At 41.7% G+C, this 19,465-nt stretch overlaps 1 protein-coding gene across 1 annotated transcript; it reads right to left on the reverse strand.

The window, feature by feature from the left end:
• Positions 1-15,267: 15,267 nt before the first annotated feature.
• Tollo (Toll-like receptor Tollo) lies at positions 15,268-18,849 on the reverse strand. The gene has a single exon (XM_080275347.1). It carries the CDS (start codon positions 18,847-18,849, stop codon positions 15,268-15,270), a length of 3,582 nt encoding a protein of 1,193 aa, XP_080131473.1.
• Between the last annotated feature and the right edge of the window lie 616 nt (positions 18,850-19,465).

Below are 19,465 nucleotides of genomic sequence, written 5' to 3' on the forward strand. Positions count from 1 at the left end.
AGGTAAAATAAATCGCAGAGGAAAGAGTGCCACGAAGTCTTCAAGACCACTTAGGAGGGTCGTATTCTCATCTCTTGCGATCAGTTCCGCCAGTTGTTCAAATGGGAGAATTATACCCACGTTTGGCAAGGCTATTAATCTTGAAGACGCGGTTGTTTCAATCCATATCTCAAGAAGGACAAGGTTGGATTCAAATTTCCATCTCCCCAATAAACAACTTTGTCACTTATCTCTTATCGGCTAATTTCTGTCAGTATCTCCATTAACGCCCTACGCAAATTAATTCAGTGTTAAACTTATGCAAATACCCTACAAGAGAAAATCAGTGTGTGGTATGGGGTATAAATCGCCAAGGGAAAGATGCTAGGAAGAAAATTATGGTCCCTAAATGCGACCCCAGGTGCTCATTGGTTCCATCTTAGCGCCGGTGTGGTCGCGGCGGGTCAGTTTGTTTACATTTGTGCGAGAGCGTCTCCTCCCGTCTCCTGCCAGCCTCCCAACCGTACATCCCTCCACCCTTGTACCCCTCATTACTAGCTAAGTATACCAGGTGGGTGAATGAAAAAAAGGGAACAGTATAGTTAACAGTTTATTAGTTCAGGGTGTAAAAAAAAGTAATAAAAAAAGCTTGTGAAATCTCTCGTTTCCAGCTGAGTTAAGAACCAATGAGAAATAAATACATCGTTCATTAATGGTACCATATCATTCAGTCCTCAACAACACTATTATTACCTACAGGAATATTTGCATCATTATCATAGTATCTGTGGCATGCAATGAAGCCATGAATCAGGGAATATCAGTTATCAAGCATCGGGCTCGGATTTATGAACAGCGTTGCCAGATGCGCGACTTCCCCCCTCAACGCTGCAACTTTCCGTGCAACTCATTTTCGCGAAAAATTCGCCATGAAAGACTGGGCAGAACTTATTTATTTTTTCAACAGGTAGGGATGCATATTCAACAAGCAGCCGTCGAGGGGTAAGCTGATATAATGCGACTTCACTGCGAAAGGAAAGGCTCGGCGCTTAAAGATAAAGGACGGAAAGAATTGAGCCATTGGCAACTTGGCGTGTTCCGAGATGCACGATACCTCAAGACTAATGGCGGTAATTCTCCGGCCCGACACATCGCTCACTCATCTCTATTGCACGCTGCTGAAAATCAAATCTCCGATAATGACAGGCTTGCATTCATGTTGTATATTTTGCAAGGGGAAAATAGAAGGGGTGCCGAGGGAAATGGGAAGGATTGGGGGCACCGTAGTAGGGTGAAATTGGGTATGGGGAATGGCAGGGAAGCTTAATGATGAAAACGATGATAATTGGAATGAGCCCCGTGGTTAAAGGGTCGGCTATCGTTAGGAAAGGAGGGTCGGGATGGTAAAATGAAGCCGGAAGGAATTTAAAAAGGAGAGAGAAGGTAGCGAGGTATCGGAGGTGAAGATGACTGGGAGTATCGGGAGAAAATGACGGGAAAACTTGATGCCGAGAACTCTAAACGATGATAATTAGGAAAAGTCCAGGTATAGGTAGGTAGGTAGGTAGGTAGAGAGAGAGAGAGAGAGAGAGAGAGAGAGAGGAAAAATCATGGCGAAACTGGTCGAGACGAAGACGGTACCAGCCAACCGCGCATGCATAAAGATTCGTGTGCACAAGACCCGTGTGCGTTGAAGTCTCCCCGCGTGTAGGTGTCCGTGTACGTTAGTGTTCTTTATAGGTTTGTGTACGTGTAAGAATTTGAGAGAGAGAGAGAGAGAGAGAGAGAGAGAGAGAGAGAGAGAATGATCATTGCTCAGCGTTAAAGGTTACGAAGAATTTGAGAGAGAGAGAGAGAGAGAGAGAGAGAGAGAGAGAGAGAGAGAGAGAGAGAGAGAGAGAGAGAGAACGGTCATTGCACGGCAGTATAGGCTAGACAAGTGCTGGTGGCGAGAGAGAATGGAGTGTAAGTTAAAAGTTGAACGAATGCTGACAGACGAAAGAAAATAATAATACATCTACAGGGAACACGTATTATAGAAGACGGCTGACCCGAATGTTTTTTGATGTGGAGAGAAGCGGACCTCAGGAGATAGAGTTATTATACCGGTATATATATATATATATATATATATATATATATATATATATATATATATATATATATGTGTGTGTGTACTGTATATATATATATATATATATATATATATATATATATATATATATATATATATATATTATGTATATTGTATAGACAGTTTTGGGAGCGCTAACTTTTATATTTTTAAAAAGTTTGTGTGTAATTTTAGAAGTGAACGTATACGAAAAAAAAAAAAAATGAAAGTAAGGGCATGAAATATATCAGAAGGGTGACTTGACTTTTTCCACGTGTAACGAACACACACACACACACACACACACACACACACACACACACACACACACACACACACACACAGTTACTTTGATTTTAACCGCGAGTACGTAGGATTTGTGATCAGAAAACAAAAATAAAATACTAAGGGAGAGAAAACTATAGGAACTTAGTAAAATAAACGCCCCTAACTGAATAAAAAGGTGTTTATTTATTTATTTGTTCCCTTGACTATGGTTTCAGCTAAATGTCCCCGTTGTAGTGGGAAAGTATCTAAGTTGGAACCTGTTAGTGAAGTGGCTAAGAGGACAAATTAAGAACCGAACAAATACACGCAAAAGAAACTAAAATAATGCCACGAGGAAGAAGGCATACATGGAAGTCACTAAGGTAGACAGGCATTTTTATTGTAAGTCTCGATTTTCCCCTAGAATACAATCCGCCATTCTCTCTCTCTCTCTCTCTCTCTCTCTCTAAATCCAGGTGAAAATTCAACTCGGGTTCCGCTATGAGTGACGATTTTTTTTTTTTTTTTTTTTTACGTGGGAAAATACTGAATCAGGGAGACCAGAATTTTATCATGTATATGTCTACAAAAATCAATTCTTCGGTTACAGTAAAATTCCGTAAAAGTAAAGTAAAGGAGGTAAAGTTATCCGTCTCAACGTGGCATAAATACGATCTTTATTAGTAAAAAAAAATAATAGAAGATGCGGTGAATATAAAAGTTTAGCATATTTAGCAGGAGTTTCTCTTGAGCGTATTAAGTAATCTGAAATTAGGCGAAATAAAATGTAGTGGGTTAAAGGAAATTGTTTTAAAGAGCAAATTTATGAATCACATGAACGTTGGCCAGAGAGAGAGAGAGAGAGAGAGAGAGAGAGAGAGAGAGAGAGAGAGAGAGAGAGAGAGAGAGAGGCTGGATATAGAAGGTAGATGAACAAATGGAATGAATGAGAGATAATGAAAAAAACAGTGAGTGAAATGAATGAATGGGATATGAGAATGAATAGAGTAAGAGTGATGGGAGAAAAGATGAATGCACAAAATGAACTTGAAATAAAGAATAAAAACGAGAAATAAATATGGTGTAAGTGGGATAGGAGAAAGATGAATGACTTAAGTGTATAGGAAATAAAGATGACTAAAAAAAAGGAAAGATTGAATGATGTATAACAGAGAATAGATTTTGGTTAGTTTACGTGTAGCTGGTAAATAAGTGAAGAAATAATGTGAATAATTAGGAACAAGAAATAATTAACCCTTTAATTCGATGACGTAATTATCTCATGCTGCTTCCAGACGATTTTATTCAGCTTAGGAGAGGCATTTCGAACAAGGGGGTTAGATTTAGCTTTGAATAACCACAAATGGCCTTCCCTAATAATAGTAATGATGATAATAATAATAATGATAATAATAATAATAATAATAATAGTAACAATATAATAATAATAATAATAATAATAATAATAACAATAATAATAATAAAAATAAAAATAACAATAGTCTTCATCATCATCATCACCTGGAGGTAACAAAAATAAATCAACAGAATTTGCCACCTAATTCAAAGAGATAATGAGAGCAGTTAGGATGTGTCAGGAGTCGTTAGCTAAGAGGAAAATGGCTACTTAAGTGGGCAATTAGGTACTTAGTGGGCAGTTAACTGGGAAAATAGTGGAGGCGTGGGCACTTAAGTAGGAAAAATAAGTGGTTGGTGGGGATTTAAGTGGATTAGTTAAGTGTCAAGTGGTTATCTGAGTGGGAGGTGTAGTAGTTGATGGATCGTTCAGTGGATAATCAGGTAACAAGTGGTGATTAAGTGGTGGATAGGATGGATAAGGGAATGGGCACTTTGAAGTGACAGGGATGAACAGAGCTGGATTTATGGATAGATGGCAGTTTGGGATGGTGACACGTACTGATTGGCGATTCACGATTGGCGATTTAATAATGGTGATTTAGTAGTGGCGATTTAATAGACTGGTGATTTAGTAGTGGCGATTTAATAGACTGGTGATTTAAAAGTGGCGATTTAATAGACTGGTGATTTAATAGTGGCAATTTAATAGACTGGTGATTTAATAGTGGCAATTTAATAGACTGGTGATTTAATAGTGGCAATTTAATAGACTGGTGATTTAATAGACTGGTGATTTAATATTGGCAATTTAATAGACTGGTGATTTAATAGTGGCGATTTAATAGACTGGTGATTTAATTGTGGCGATTTAATAGACTGATGATTTAATAGTGGCGATTTAATAGGATATATAGTACTAACTGGCGATTTAAAACGTGAAATTTAATTGTACTGAGTGGTGATTTACTAGATTTGCCATTTAATAGTAGATACTGACGGGTGATTTAAGAGCGTAATGATTTAACAGATTGGCAATTTAATTTACTGGCGATTTAAGTCTGGTGATTTAATAGACTTGACTGGCGGTTTAATAGACTGGCATTTAAAAGTTCTGACTGGTGATTTAGTACTGATTTGATAGTACTGATTTTGGTCGCCTCTTGTGTACTATTCCCTTTAACGCCAGACGATTTTATTTAAGAGTGAGTCGTGGGAGCCTCAGTGTTAACAGCGGGGACTGGGGTTGTGTAGCCTGCTGGTGATTGGTCCGCTACGAAATCGCCTTCTTCTTGCTGCCTCCAGACGATTTTATTTAGCTTCGGAGCGATTTCGAGAGGGGTACTTACACCGCCAGTAGGAAGGGGTTGGATGGATGGTTCGTATGGATAGGTGGATGGACGCATGGACGGATGGATTAGTGGATGAATATATGGATGGCTAAGTGGATGAGTATACGAATGGATAGATGAAGGACAGACGGATGAATAGAGAGCATATACGAGTACAGATATTATAAAAGGATTAATGGATGAGTATGTGATTGAATGAAAGGGTAGTGGGAGGATAGAGGGCATAATTGGATAGGTGGAGACAATAAATGGATAAGTGGATCATGGATGGGTGGGCATGGAAGGAGTTGGATGTGAGGGTTGTGAAGTATATGTAGGAACTATATTTGTGGGAGTCTGTATATGCCATCCAGGGGACCTCAACAAAGTTATAACACATGAGAGGACACACTACCCTACCTTCTTAAATGTCCTTCCCCCAGTAGGTCTGAACCCGTATCAAGGGGGCTGGTGTACATGTTGCGCTACCGACCCGACCATGGATGGATTGACAAAATAAATGGGTGGGTGGACAGACAGTAATAGGATGGACGAACAAAAGAAATTGACTAGGGAAGGCGCAGCAGGAGTGGATGCATGGTTGGGCAGGACGAAAGAGATGGGTGGGTAGCGGGCGGATGGAAGGATGGATGGATGGATGGATGGTTGGATGGTTGGGTGGATGGATGGATGGTTGCGTGGATGGATGGATAGTTGCGTGGATGGATGGATGGTTGCGTGGATGGATGGATGGTTGCGTGGGTGGATGGTTGGGTGGGTGGTTGGATGGATGGATGGATGGCTTGTTGGTTGGTTGGATGGATGGATGGGGTATGATGGGTGGATTGATGGATATATGAATGGATAGATAAAATCGATGGATAGATGGACGGACGGACGGATGATTAGGCAGAAAAGATGGGTGGATGGATGCACATGTAGTCATGGCTGGATGGAGGGAGGGATGGTCAGCAGTAGTGGATGGATAGTCGGTGAGGGCAGGAGGGGTGGTGGGATGGGCGTACGGTTGGATGGATAGTTGATCAGGGATTTGAGAGTGGGAAGGATGGACTGACGTGATAAGATGAGTGGATGTAAAGTTTTGTAAAGGTCAGAGATAGATAGATGGATAATTGGATGGGCATAAGGTTGGATGAACTGGGGTCTTGGACGGGTGGATAACAAAGGACATGGATTGATTAAGGGGCAGAAGGAGTAGGCGGATAGACAGACGGTCAAGGATGGATGGACAAACGGATGGCTGGCTGGTCATGGATGGAAGGATGGGCGTACGGTTGGATGGTCTTGAGGCGTGGGCGGGTGGCTGGATGAGTGAACGGAGCGAAACGGGCGCCGGGAGATGATAGAGTGGGCAGGGGGCTCAAACAGAACCTGATTTTCCATAACATATATCAGACTCATGGCACAGGTAGAAATAGCCGTTGTATTTTCACCTATCGATTTCAGCATAAAAATCTCTTACATTTTCCGTATCTATTTCAATACAAAAATCTTACATTTCCTCACAGGTTACATTTTCACATTTTCATTGTAAGAATATGTTACATTTTACCTGTCTGTCATGGGATATATATATATATATATATATATATATATATATATATATAAATAAATATATATATATATATTGTCTTTCACAACACTGAAACATTTTTCATATATTCCTTGCCACCTCGAGATGCATTATTGAAGTTAGAAAAGGCTTTTCATTTTAAAAGGATTAATGAAGTCAGCGTTTAACCCCACCAGTTGTAAAAGTCTACCCGGAGATTAATAAAACCATCTAAAGGTAGCAAGAATATACCGAAAAGTACGTCATATTACTTAGGGAATTAACGGGGGCGGTACCGTATAAAAATGTCACATTTGTACAGATATATATCCTCTTCATTTGTCTCCGAGGGAACAACAGATAATTACATAAAAACTGTATAAAAATTTGGAACATTTTCCCACCAAGTTCACAGCTGATATTCTTTTGTTTCCGTGTAGCCTGGTAATATTTCCACCCCGTGCTCCCTAACATCACTCAGTGTACCGTAATAATAAAATCCAGCAGTGTCTTAAAAGCATGATACGAGTTTCACAACAGTTCAAAAGTTTCCAGTTTTCCATAAAATATAGAATTCATTCTGTAATTTTCACCTTACAATACATAGGCTATACGGCAGGCAACACACCATTCTTGGATTCAATAAGAAACACCAAACAGCTGGTATAACATAATAAGAAAAGTTTAAAATACATTGATATAATTATATGTAGGCCTATATCAGGTTCATGAAGTACTGCATGAAATTTCACCTAGATAACAGAAACACTTTATATTTTTAACAATAATAAATTAACATCGCTCTCTGTGAACGCATCAGGTTGCTGTTAGTTAGGCTACATTTTTTTTTTTTTTAAGGATAATTATTCTAGTGGTCAAACGGTTGGAAACTGTATGAATTAACCTTTGGATTTCTCCATTTTTGTAAGCTGACTAAAATAGTTTTGGTTTAGCTTTGAATATAATACCCAGGTGAATCCATAGCATCTAAAGGTTAACTGGATCAGTGTATGTTTCCAGGTTTAAAAATAAGTATGATTGAGAAATACATATGTAGCCCAAATAACTCAAACATACTATCTAATATTGGTATAATTCTGGTCTGCATCGAAAAATATACGTAACTTAAAAAAACGAGTATGAGCCCAATAACATACTTTCTGAAGTTGGTGTAATTCTGGTTTACACACCTTTACCTGGAAGATCACAAATACCTAAAGAGACACTGCTTTCATCTTTCGCCCACATTCCACACATTTTTATTTGTTGTTTTTTATATGCCGGCTCCTACGTGCTTAATTCATTCTCGTGTAGTGCATTGTGTGAGGGAATTTACTCTTCAGCTTATTTACCGCGGTTTTGCTGTTTATTTCCTGCAGTGCCTATTAGAGTGATGTATTTTGGGAATTCGCAAGAGTTGACGCATTCCTAACTCTTCATAAAAAAGAGATGTGTTTACTGGATTCTCTCTCTCTCTCTCTCTCTCTCTCTCTCTCTCTCTCTCATCTGTCGAGGCTTTCAGCGGAGTATTACAGCGCCTTTTAGCTTTCCTTGTTAAGAGTGTGACATTCTGATTCAATCGTGTTTTGAATTTTACGGTATATTCCAAGGCTTTGAAAATTTTTGAGGATGTTTTCCTGCCCTTTCCCTCATGAATTTAACCTTTAGAGGATGAAAGTTACTCACACGTTGAATTTCAGAGACTGATAAATGGTAGACAAGAACAATAAATAAATGAAAATAAATACAGATTGCGTACATCCTAATATGGTTATTTTTATTTTCCCGTTACTTCTTAACAGATAGTAATAATAATAATAATAATAATAGAGTTTTGCCAAGTATTTCGCAGTGTTACAATATCTTCGGAGCCTTTCCTTTGCGCGAGTCCAACCAAGCCTAAGTTATGACTCAGACGCCGTGTTGTGGTTATCACAGGAGACTTCGGAGTATTTCTTCCTCGGCCGTTAAATTTGCAACTCTTGTGTGTTAGTTACCGGTCTTCCTTTTTTAATATCGTGGTAGTTTGGCGTTGTGAGCATACAGAGGGATATAAAGTAAAATGCAAAAGAAGGTGAGGAAAAACAAGCGACGAAATCTCCAAACTCAACGACAACAGGCGGCCGGAAGCACCTCTCCCTGACTGTTTTGGCGGGAGTGACTGAGCGACTGAACACGACCTATACACATCATAAATACACACACACATTGTATAAATATATCTACATTCAGCCATCACAGATCAATGATACACACTCCATCGGTAATTTATATCATGGACGGAATAACCTCTGCACAGTCAGTCCTCAAAATAAGCGTTTCAAAATAACTTGATTTTTTTTTTTTTCATCATTTATAATTTTTGTGAAGCTGTCAAATGCATATAGATAATAGTGGAGCTTAAATGAATAATTCATATGTAATATACCGTGGACTTACCAGTAGAAAAAATGAAAATGTTACTTATAGAGAGGACTTTCTGTACACATATGTATAAACAGGAAGACAATGCTTGTATATAAATGGGCCTTTGATTTATTACAATATATATATTAATTACATCAGATGTAGCATGAACGACATATTGCATGATGAAAATTTAGCTTGCATAAAACCATCAGTCTGGAACAAAGCACATATGATGCAGAAATTTATGTATATTGCAAGAGCATTGAATATTATTTAGAGTATACATATTTTGATGGGAAAAAAGATCAGATTTGTATAGTATGATGCGTGACCAATATAAAGCGGAGTATATAGTGATTTTGGATTTTTTTTTTTTTGGGGGGGGCTACCATTTAATTAATGTGGAAGTAGCAGAGTATATAGCGATTCTGGATTTTTTTTTTTGGGGGGGACAATATTTGATTTTTCTGGAAGTAGCGTAGTATATAGTGATTTTGGATTATCCTTTTTTTTTTAGGGGGGGGGATCTATATTTGATTTGTCTGAAAATAGCGGAGTATATTGTGATTTTGGATTTTTTTTTTTTTGGGGGGGAGACAATATTTTATTTGTCTGGAAGTATTTTGAAACTTTGTGAGCTGCGGGGCATGACCAAAACAAACCTGTAATTTTCTAAGCTGTTGTTTGTGAGACTGAACGGAAGGTGACAATGGCAGGCGTTTTATTAGGCTTTATTATCACAAGTAGAATTTGGCATCAAACTTAACATTGCGACAGTTATCACATACCGCTTCAGTAAAAATAATAATAATAATAGTAAATAAAGATAATAATAGTAAATAATAATAATAATATAATAACATTTTGGTTGACTAGACAAGCAATAACAAAGAGCAACAAAATCCTAAGCACAAACAGACCAGAGCAGGTGACAGAGAAGGGGAAAATAACGCAGGAAACAATGACAACAACTATTTACACCCGAGCTCGCGTCCTCGTGGCTCTAGGAGACTCCCCACCACCTCTGCTTGACCGATACAAAGTGCGTTAAGTATGAAAGGTATGTGGATATATATTTTAAAAAGGTGTAATAAATAAAAAGTTTTAAAGTGAGGATTTGTTTTAGTGTAAGGAAATAATAATAATAATAATAATAATAATAATAATAATAATAAAACGGATGAGTGAAATCCCTGTATTGAATTTCTGTTTACCGCGAAGATATTGACAGTTTTGGCCCGACTTGGATCCTCTCCAGGCCTCAAGTATAAATGGAAGCTAAACATTTGCGTGTATGTTAGCGCATATGTTCAGTCTGTGTTTAGCTACATCTGAAAAGGGTCCAAGCTGGGCCGAAAGTGTCATATCCTGAACGTAAACACAATTTCAAAATGCGGGAAGAATAATCGTCCATGCAGGAGGGTAATCAAGGTGAAATAGTAAAATAAATCGGTAAAGTACAGGTGTTAAGGCAGCCTCCTGAGCCCACGGGAATGCGACCCCAAAGCTCATGGGATACAAAAGCCTGGGAGAGAAGGGGAAAAAATAATGTACAAAAAATTCATGGATGTTTTTCTCTATATTTACAGGCGACTTGGTGAGCGAGGCGAGGGAAGGTGCGTCATGTCTCTGTCTCTCTTCAAACTCGCTCACTTTCTCACTTTTTTCACCGCCTCCTCCGCCCGTCACCTTCACCGCAACAGTGAGTATGCACGGTCACTTATCACTTACAATGCCACATTTTAAAACATATATATAATTGCCTCGTGGTGGCAGTGATAGATTTTTTTTTTTTTTTTCCACTGCAATCATCTGTCTTGTTGCTATTTGTTTTCAGAACGTCTTGGAGATGATTCACTGCATGATGTGGGTAAATGGAGTTGCAATGATTTTTTTTTAACACATTATTTCTGTTGCAAAGGTATTTTTTTCCCACGTGATACTATATGAAGTGCTGCAATATAAATTTTTTTTTCCACTGCATAATATTAGTAGTTGCAAAATGGTTCACTGCTGGTTAAGGGTATTTGAGGGTAATTGCGAAGGTATTTTTCACTGCAGTAGGGATCTTGCACGAAATTTCACCTTAATATGAACTGCAGTATTTTCACTGCATGTTGCAAAATTTTCTCTGGATGATATGGGTAATTGCACTGTTCACGGGATATTATGGAGCATTTATTTTTTCACCATATGGGGAGTTGCAATATATTTCACTGCTTAATGTGGATAGTTGCTAACATTTTTACACATGTAGCTCGTGTTGTAAAGGTATTTTATTATTGCATAATATGAGGCGTTGCAATATTTCACAGGATAATATGGATGGTTGCAATATTTTTACCAGAATAATGAATAGTTGCAATACTTTCACTGTTGCAATATTTTAACTGGATTATTTGGATTAGCAATATTTTAACAGGCTAATTATATACTGTAGTTGTCGCAATATTTTCACGTGCAGTATTTTTCACTGGATATAGGGTTACAATATATTTAACAGGATAATGAGTAGGTGCAATATATTCATTGCATAATGTGGGTGGTTGCAATATTTTTCACAGGATAAAGGTTTTTCACTGCATGACATGGGGTGATGTAATATTTTTTTTCACTGCATAATATTGGGGTAATATTTTTCACTGCATAGCATGTGTTGATGTTTTTTTACTGCATACCGTACCATAGATTATATAGCAAAAATATTTTTCACTATGTGGCGGTGTAATATATTCATTGTATATGGGGTGCTCGCAATATTTTCATTGCATATGGGGTGGTTGCAATATTTTCGCTGTATGTGGGGTGGTTGCAATATTTTCGCTGCATATGGGGTGGTTGCAATAATTCACTGCACAATATGGAGTGGTGTTGCAGTGTGCTCTACATGGATAATATATTATGTATTTGCGGTAATATTTGATGGCAACATAAATCGTGCAACAATTTTTTTTTTTTACTATATTACACAGAATCGTCTTACAGTATTACTTTTGGTTCACTGGTTAATAGGGTTTCTTGCAATAATCATGGCCAATTACTCCATGTAGAATAATGTGAATATTTTCCTGCTACATAATTCGGGTCACGGTAGCACTTTTCACTGCATACATTGTCACAGCTTAACATGGATCTTGGGTACTAATGAACTGTAGAGGAAGGCCGGACACTCTCAGTCATAATAATAATAATAATAATAATAATATGATAATTTTTTGTGTTAAATAGCTACACATATGGATATTTTCCCCGCAAAAGAAAAAAAAAAAGTGACCATGATAAAAACATCTGTCTAGGATTATTCGGTAATATCCGCATTTCGGTTCTGGAAAATTCGGTAGTATCCACATTTCGCTGCTAACCCTGATTATAATATGTTAAATTATCAGTGGGGGAAAAAAAAAAACTTGCTCACATTTGCCACCGCGAAGAAAACGAACGCGCAGTTTTATATTCATCTTTATAAAATTCCACGGAATGTTGGAAGATGATTTAGGTAGCGAGACGAAAGCTGCATGTAAAGAGGCATTAGCGCATAAAATGGCGGGAGTTACGAGCGATATATGTGAGGCTGTGAATGATGTTTTCTTCAGATATGCAAAAATACTGCATGGGTTCGATATACGCAAAAATACTTAACTTCATCGATTATTATTATTATTATTATTATTATTATTTTGTATAATGTTATGCTCGTATGTGAAGCAGTGGATCATATTTTGTCTCATAGGTGATGCTGAAACGCTATATTTTTATGCGATATATGTTTGTTACTATCGTTTTGCAGCTTTTCTTTTTGTGTACGTTTTTTTTCGGTTTAAAAAAATTGTGTTAAATGGTCTGTTGTTAGGATAAATATTGCCGCCAGATTAAGGAGGGCAGATGGGACAGGGGTACACCTTGTAGTACTGGAATTGGAACAGTTGGCAGTACTCAGTATATGGAGAAAATTAGTGCTGTTAATTTTCCTGTTTGTTGGATACTTGCTTTGCTCAACATTGCAGCTAGAATAAAGGGGAAGGAGTAGAGTAGCACACTTTTGCAGTACGGAGACATTATCAATTAAATGTTCTAACATGATACTTGCAGTGATAAATATTCCTGGTATAATACGAGGAAGGAATAGTTTGCAGTGCGGAGGAATATTGTCGTTCATAGTACTGGGTGTTTACGCTGACTGCTGGTACTTGCACTGACCAATATTGCAACCGGAGTAAGTGGGGTGGTGGTATTATGCAGGTTGGAGAAAATTGTATTAGTTACTTGTTTGAATTTTACTGAATACATTGCAAGCCTCAACACTGCAACCACAAGTGAATGGGGAAGACACTTTGCAACACGAAAGGAAATTACTTAGCACATTATTTTCGTGTATACTGTTACCTTATTCACACTACAGTATAAATGAAATCATTGTAAATTTTTGTATCTTAAATCACGTACACACTGTTTATACTGAATCGTTTTTTATACACTGTTTACACTGAATCACGTAAAAAAATTCTGTTTATACTGAATCACGTAAAAAAATCCGCTTACACTGAATGACGTAAAAAATTTTCCTGCTTACACTGAATGACACTGTACACAATTTAGTTATTTTTACTGGATACATGAGAGGATGAGTATTTACATGTTCATCACGGTCCACGCACTGAGCACCTGTGTTGATGTGAGCATGAACACCATCGTACCTGTACAACTCCGACTCGCACTGTCACACCTTTGAATACGCCTCCCGCTTAGTGGCTGTTTACTCCATTGTCTCTCAGTGGATATTTTAACTCGTATTCTTGTGGGCCTAGAGGGCTTCTTGGCACTCTTCCTTAGCAGTTTATTTTAGACTTATGACTACGATGGCAGTACAGTATATTATTACCAAACTTCCACCAAATATATTCAGCTTAGGAAGGCTCTGGTACTGAAAGGGTTAATGAAGACTCCATCAAACCCTCCCAGTTCGAAGGTCTCCCCCAAACTAAATATACTTGGCTGCAGGTAGGGAAAAAAATCACTATTGGAGAAGCTGACGTTTTTTCCTGTGGACGTATTGTTATTTTACTCAGGCTACCACAAGACTATTTTTTCTAGTATTTGAGAAGGCTTTTAAATAACCGTCAGCATGATGGAATTTCCCTCCCGATTATAAAATAATTTCTTTTTTACCTGAGAAAATACTAAACTACGTCCATGTCAGTGAACGATTGCATACCTTAACATTCTCCTACATATTTAACATTTTGCACATCGGCACTAAATTAAAATATAGGTGAATATGAACGTGCCACCTGCAGAAATGAATCGCTAAGGAAGAGGTGCCAAGGAGCGGCCCAGAGTGGCGAGAATACGAGCTGTGTTGTTGCATATCTGAGAGGCTTTGAGGTCAGTGCTTTGGGAGGGCGCGGCGGGAGAGGGAGATGGGAAGCTACGGGATTTTCTGAGTTATTTTTCTGTTTTGTCTGTTTAAATGGTGCTCTGAGTTTTGTTTTTGTGGTTGCTGTTTTTTTTTTTTTTTTTGCTAGGAGTGTGTGTGTTTGTGTAGGTGGATGTGGATTGTAGTTTGTTGTGTGTGTGTGTGTGTGTGTGTGTGTGTGTGTTTACTGGTATGTGTGGGAGACTTTGTGAAGGGTGTGTTTGTGAGTTGTGTGTGTGGTTGTGTAGAAGGAGGATCGTGTGTGTAGTGGAGGGTCGTGTGTGTGGTGGAGGGTCGTGTGTGCGGTGGAGGGTCGTGTGTGTGGTGGAGGGTCGTGTGTGTGGTGGAGGGTCGTGTGTGGTGGTGGGGGACAGATCTTATCCCTCCCTTTGCCTTCATTCTCCCTCCCCTCGCTTCCTCTTGCCGGGGACTTGTTCACGGGGACTTTGGGGAGTGGTGGAGAGATTGGTGAGGATTGGGGGGGGAATGGGGACTGGTGGGGAGCTGGAGGAAATTTTGGGAGGTAAGAGGGGGTGGACGGACTTACGGATGGATTCGAGGGAAACTGGGAGGGATTGACAGGGAGAAGTGGAGGGTACTGGGAGAGGAGAATTGGGGAGGAGTGGATGGATTTGTGGAGACTGCTGACTTGCTAGTTAAACAGATGGACGGACGATGACTGGTGGAGCTGTGTGTTGCAGAGTTGAACAGATGAACCGATGACGATGAGTGGAGAGCGTTGTGTGGGGCTGCTGAGTATTGTGGGAAGCGGAAGGGTGGCGGCTGAGTTTTGTGGGAGGCGGAGGGGCTATCATGGGCGGCTCTGCTACATGTGGAGAGGTGCTGGTCGCTGCGTGGGTGTGGGCTGCGTGGCGAGGGTGTGGAGTTGGTGGTTGCGAGTGGGGCGGCGAGCGTCCGGCATGGCGAATTTGAGCTTTTCCCAGAAGTGGTTGTCCCCCCACTTGAGGTACGTGTTGGTCTTCAGATAGAGTCTTATGTCGGGGTCCAGGTCTCGCTGAGGCACGTCCCCCAGCAGAATGACGATTAGACGCCGCCTCCTGTCCTTCAGAACCTCGTGGTGCGCCGATCGGAACTCGAAACGACACCATTCCGACTTGATGAAGTTCTCCGAGAGGATGAGAATGGTTCGTTTGCTGGTTTCCACGGCACTCAGAATGGTGTCGGTGATGTAGGCGCCGACGGGGAAGTCTCGGTAGTGGAGGCAGAGTTTATATGCCGGGCTTCCTCTCTCAAGTTCTGGTGCAAGGATCTGAGTGACAAACACCTCGTCCTTGGAGCTGTAGCTGACGAAGGCGTCGAAGGCCTTATCTGTGTCGCCCTCGTACTCGCTGCGGTAGAAGAGCCTGACGCCGTATTTAGCGTACACCCACACCCTCATCCTGTTTCGGTTACAGAATATGATGAGGGTGATGGTGAGGAGGACAGCAAAGGCAGCAAGGGTGATGGTGGGCAGGAAGACATAATCCAGGTACGCCTCGTGTCGGATGGTTGCCACGGCTGTCTCGTTACTGCACACTGTCAGGTTGAAAGTTGATACCTGCGCCATCACCTCCACCGACCTGTTGAGGGAGCAGAATATCTTGTCCACGTCTCTCACAACACCCCTCACGTCTTCCAGCCACGCCTGCACGTCCCTCAGACTCTCACACTCGCACGCCCACGGGTTCCCTCCCAATTGCACCCACTGGAGATTTTCATTTTTTTGAAACAGTTTCATGGGGAGAGTTTTGAGCCGGTTATCGTCCAGCCTCAGCACTTTTAGCGAGGACAGCGTGTTGAATGTCGTGTTCTGGATGGCAAATAGTTCGTTGCTGTGAAGATAAAGTTCACGTAAATAGGTAAGGTGCTCGAACTCATAGCCCTTCAGTTCTTTTATATAATTATTATGGAGGTACAGGATTTCCAAGAGTTTCAGTCCATTAAAGGTTCTGTTGTGAATCACCTCAACACTGCTATGGTTTAAATACAGCACCTTCAGATTTTTCCTCCCGATGAAGGTGTGGCTGGACAGTGAGGCCATATCATTGCCATCCAAATAAACCTCAGACGAGTCCATAGGTATCCTTTCCGGCACTGCATCGTACCCAGCCCTCGAGCAGTCCACTATGTTTGCCGCCCAGGACTCGTCGTGAAAGCAGGTGCAGTTGGCGGGGCAGGTCATCTCACAGTCACAGGCATCGAAGTCGCAGCAGTGGCAGAGGGGGAAGCAGTGGGACGTATACTCACACAGGAACTGGAGCTTCTGGGCCTCGAGGAGCGGGATGATGGCCTTGTTGTTCATGAGTCGACAGTCGATGGTGTCCAGGTCGATTACCGTAGGGTGCTGTCGAGTGTCGTCCTGGGTGTTAATCGTCTGAAGCCACTCCATCGTGCAGTCACACTCCAGAGGGTTCCCGCCCAGGTAGAACTCAGGTAGATCACGATTTGGGTCCATCATCGATAACCTCAACGCATTTTGGTCGATGATTTTGATCTTATTGGCAAACAGGTCTACCCGAGTTAGGTTTTTCTTTTTGAAGAATGCGTAGGGTTGGATACGGGATATGAGATTATTGTTAAGGAAGAGGATTTCGACACTGTCTGGCACTGAACTGGCACTGATGTCAGCCAACTTGTTAAAACTTGCGTCAATGATTTTCAGACTTAGCTGACTCTCTAGTTCGAAATAATTACCAAGCTCATTAATAAAGTTTGATCTAAGGTCGAGGTACTTTAACCCCCGTGGGATAAAAGCATAATCGAATATTTCCAGGTGGTTCTTAGACAGATTGAGCCACTGTAAGTTGGGCAAGTCAGATAACAGTCCGTGAACGTTCGTCAGCATATTATTGTCTAACCTCACGGCCTCTAAATGTTTATTATTATCAAAGGCACCGTTCTCTATGGAGTGAATTTTATTACTGGAGAGATCGAGAACCTGGAGTGCAGGTAGGTTCCTGAAAACAATCTTAGTCACTGCCTCTATCACATTAGCGGCTAACTTAAGGGCACTCAGGTGATGCAGGTGAGTGAAGGAATTGTTGGTGAGAACACTTACATGGTTGGCACTGAGATCGAGTGTTCTGAGCGAGGCCAGGCTTTGCACCAGCTTGGGAACGTCCTGAAGATAGTTGTGGCTTAGCTGGAGATCCTGCAGGTCGCTGGAATTCTTTAGGGCGTGACTATCAACACTAAACACTTCATTATGGTCCAGTCTTAGCACTTGCAACCCCCTTAGTCCCGCAAGCGTCCTTTCCCCCACTACCTTCAGACGATTTTCCGAGAGGACGAGTGTGTGGAGGCGGTGTAGGCCATTGAAGGTGTAGTCTGATATGGTTTCGATCATGTTCTGCTTCAACTGCAACACCTGGAGGTTGGTTAAATCACGGAATGTGGCCGCGTCTAACCTGGTGATCTTGTTATTGGAGAGGTCAAGACTGGCCAGACGTAGGAGGTCAGTGAAGGTCTCTGAATTGACCCAGGTGTTGGTGAGCTGGTTGTCATTTAACTCCAGCTCCAGCAGAAGGTTTAGGCCAGTGAACAACCCCGGAGCCAGCACACTTACGGAGTTGTTTCTGATGTACAGTTTGGTGAGTCTCTTGTTCTCCTGGAAGAGCTCCGGGGGCAGGGCAGTGAGCAGGTTGCCCGAGAGATCCAGCACCTCCAGTGAATACATCCCGAACAGCGCCTTGTCCTCCAGTTTGCTGATCCCATTCAAGCTCATGTTGAGTGTTTGGAGGTTTTTCAGCGCCGCGAAGGCAAATGCTGGAACACTGACTAAGTGGTTGAAGGAGATGTCAAGGTAGCGGAGAGAAGGGGCGCAAATGTACTCACTCTGACTAAAACTGAGCACAGACACGTCCTGGAGTTTGTTCCTGGATAAGTTCACCAGCCGTAAGTTGTCCAGGTGGCAGAGTAGGCGCGGCGGCAGAGTCCAAATATTGTTGTCACCCAGGTCAAGCCGCTCCAGGTTCCGCTGCTCACTGAAGGCGTCGCTGGCAATCTTGAGTGACATGGCGGACCAGTCGGTGTTGTAGGTGCGCAGGGTGAGGTTCCTGAGGTTGGTGAGGCCCAGGAATGCCTCGCGCGGCACCTCACCGATCTTGCAGTATTCGATGTCCAGCTCCTGCAGGTCCCGCAACCGCACGAAGCTCTTATTTTGCAGCGCACTTTGAAAGAAGAGCACGTCACTACACTCGATCCTGAGCCTGGCGGTGTTGCGGGTGGGGATGACACTGAAGTTGGTTGGGTCCAGCTCGCTGTTGATGGTTCTGAGGCGGCACAGGAGGAAGGCCAGGTCGGTGCCCGGGAGTGAGGTGACCTGGCAGTGGTTGTCGGCGGGGCTGTGGTACTCCGCGGCCCACAGCACCGCCGCCAGGCCCAGGCTCCAGCACCACAGGATTCGCATGGTGCTGCTACCCCTGCTTCACCACACCGCCATTATCCTGGCTAGTCCGGGGCCGACCGGTCTCGCCATCTTAGGATGCGCGATTCAGAGTCCTCATTACACCTTGGTAAAAAACATCTAAAGTTGACTGGTCCCATCACTTCGTTTCACATCCACACTCGGTAGTATTCCACTCCTTCCCACCAACACATCCTACCACACCGTATTTTTTCCCATAAACAACCAATTAACTGTTGCAATCAAGCGAAAATGCAGGAGCGAGAGGCAGTGCGTCAGTGCGCTGTGTATAGAGGCAGGTCCACTGGCCCCACGCATTCATCACTGGTCGCCCGCGGCCAACAACATGGCCGCCCGGTAACTCCCGCGCTCGCCGCTAGAGTGCCCGCTCTCAGCACTCAACCTCACCCCGTCCTCTCCCTCCCGCTCTCCCTCCATAATGCTCCCGAATCGTATACCTAAACAAACACTCAAATTTTCAGCACTAAAAACGAGTGAATAAGAGAGTAGGGGAGTAAACCCGGTCCAGTGTGGGTGTTGGTGGGTATTTGACTAAAGGTGCTGGTTCCAGAGAGATACTGGAAGTGGGAGAGAGAGAGAGAGCGAGAGAGGGGCGGCC

The sequence above is a fragment of the Coenobita brevimanus genome, chromosome 61 (genome assembly GCF_032717465.1).
Source record: "Coenobita brevimanus isolate Jiangsu-jjx chromosome 61, ASM3271746v2, whole genome shotgun sequence".
Lineage (NCBI taxonomy): Eukaryota > Metazoa > Arthropoda > Malacostraca > Decapoda > Coenobitidae > Coenobita > Coenobita brevimanus.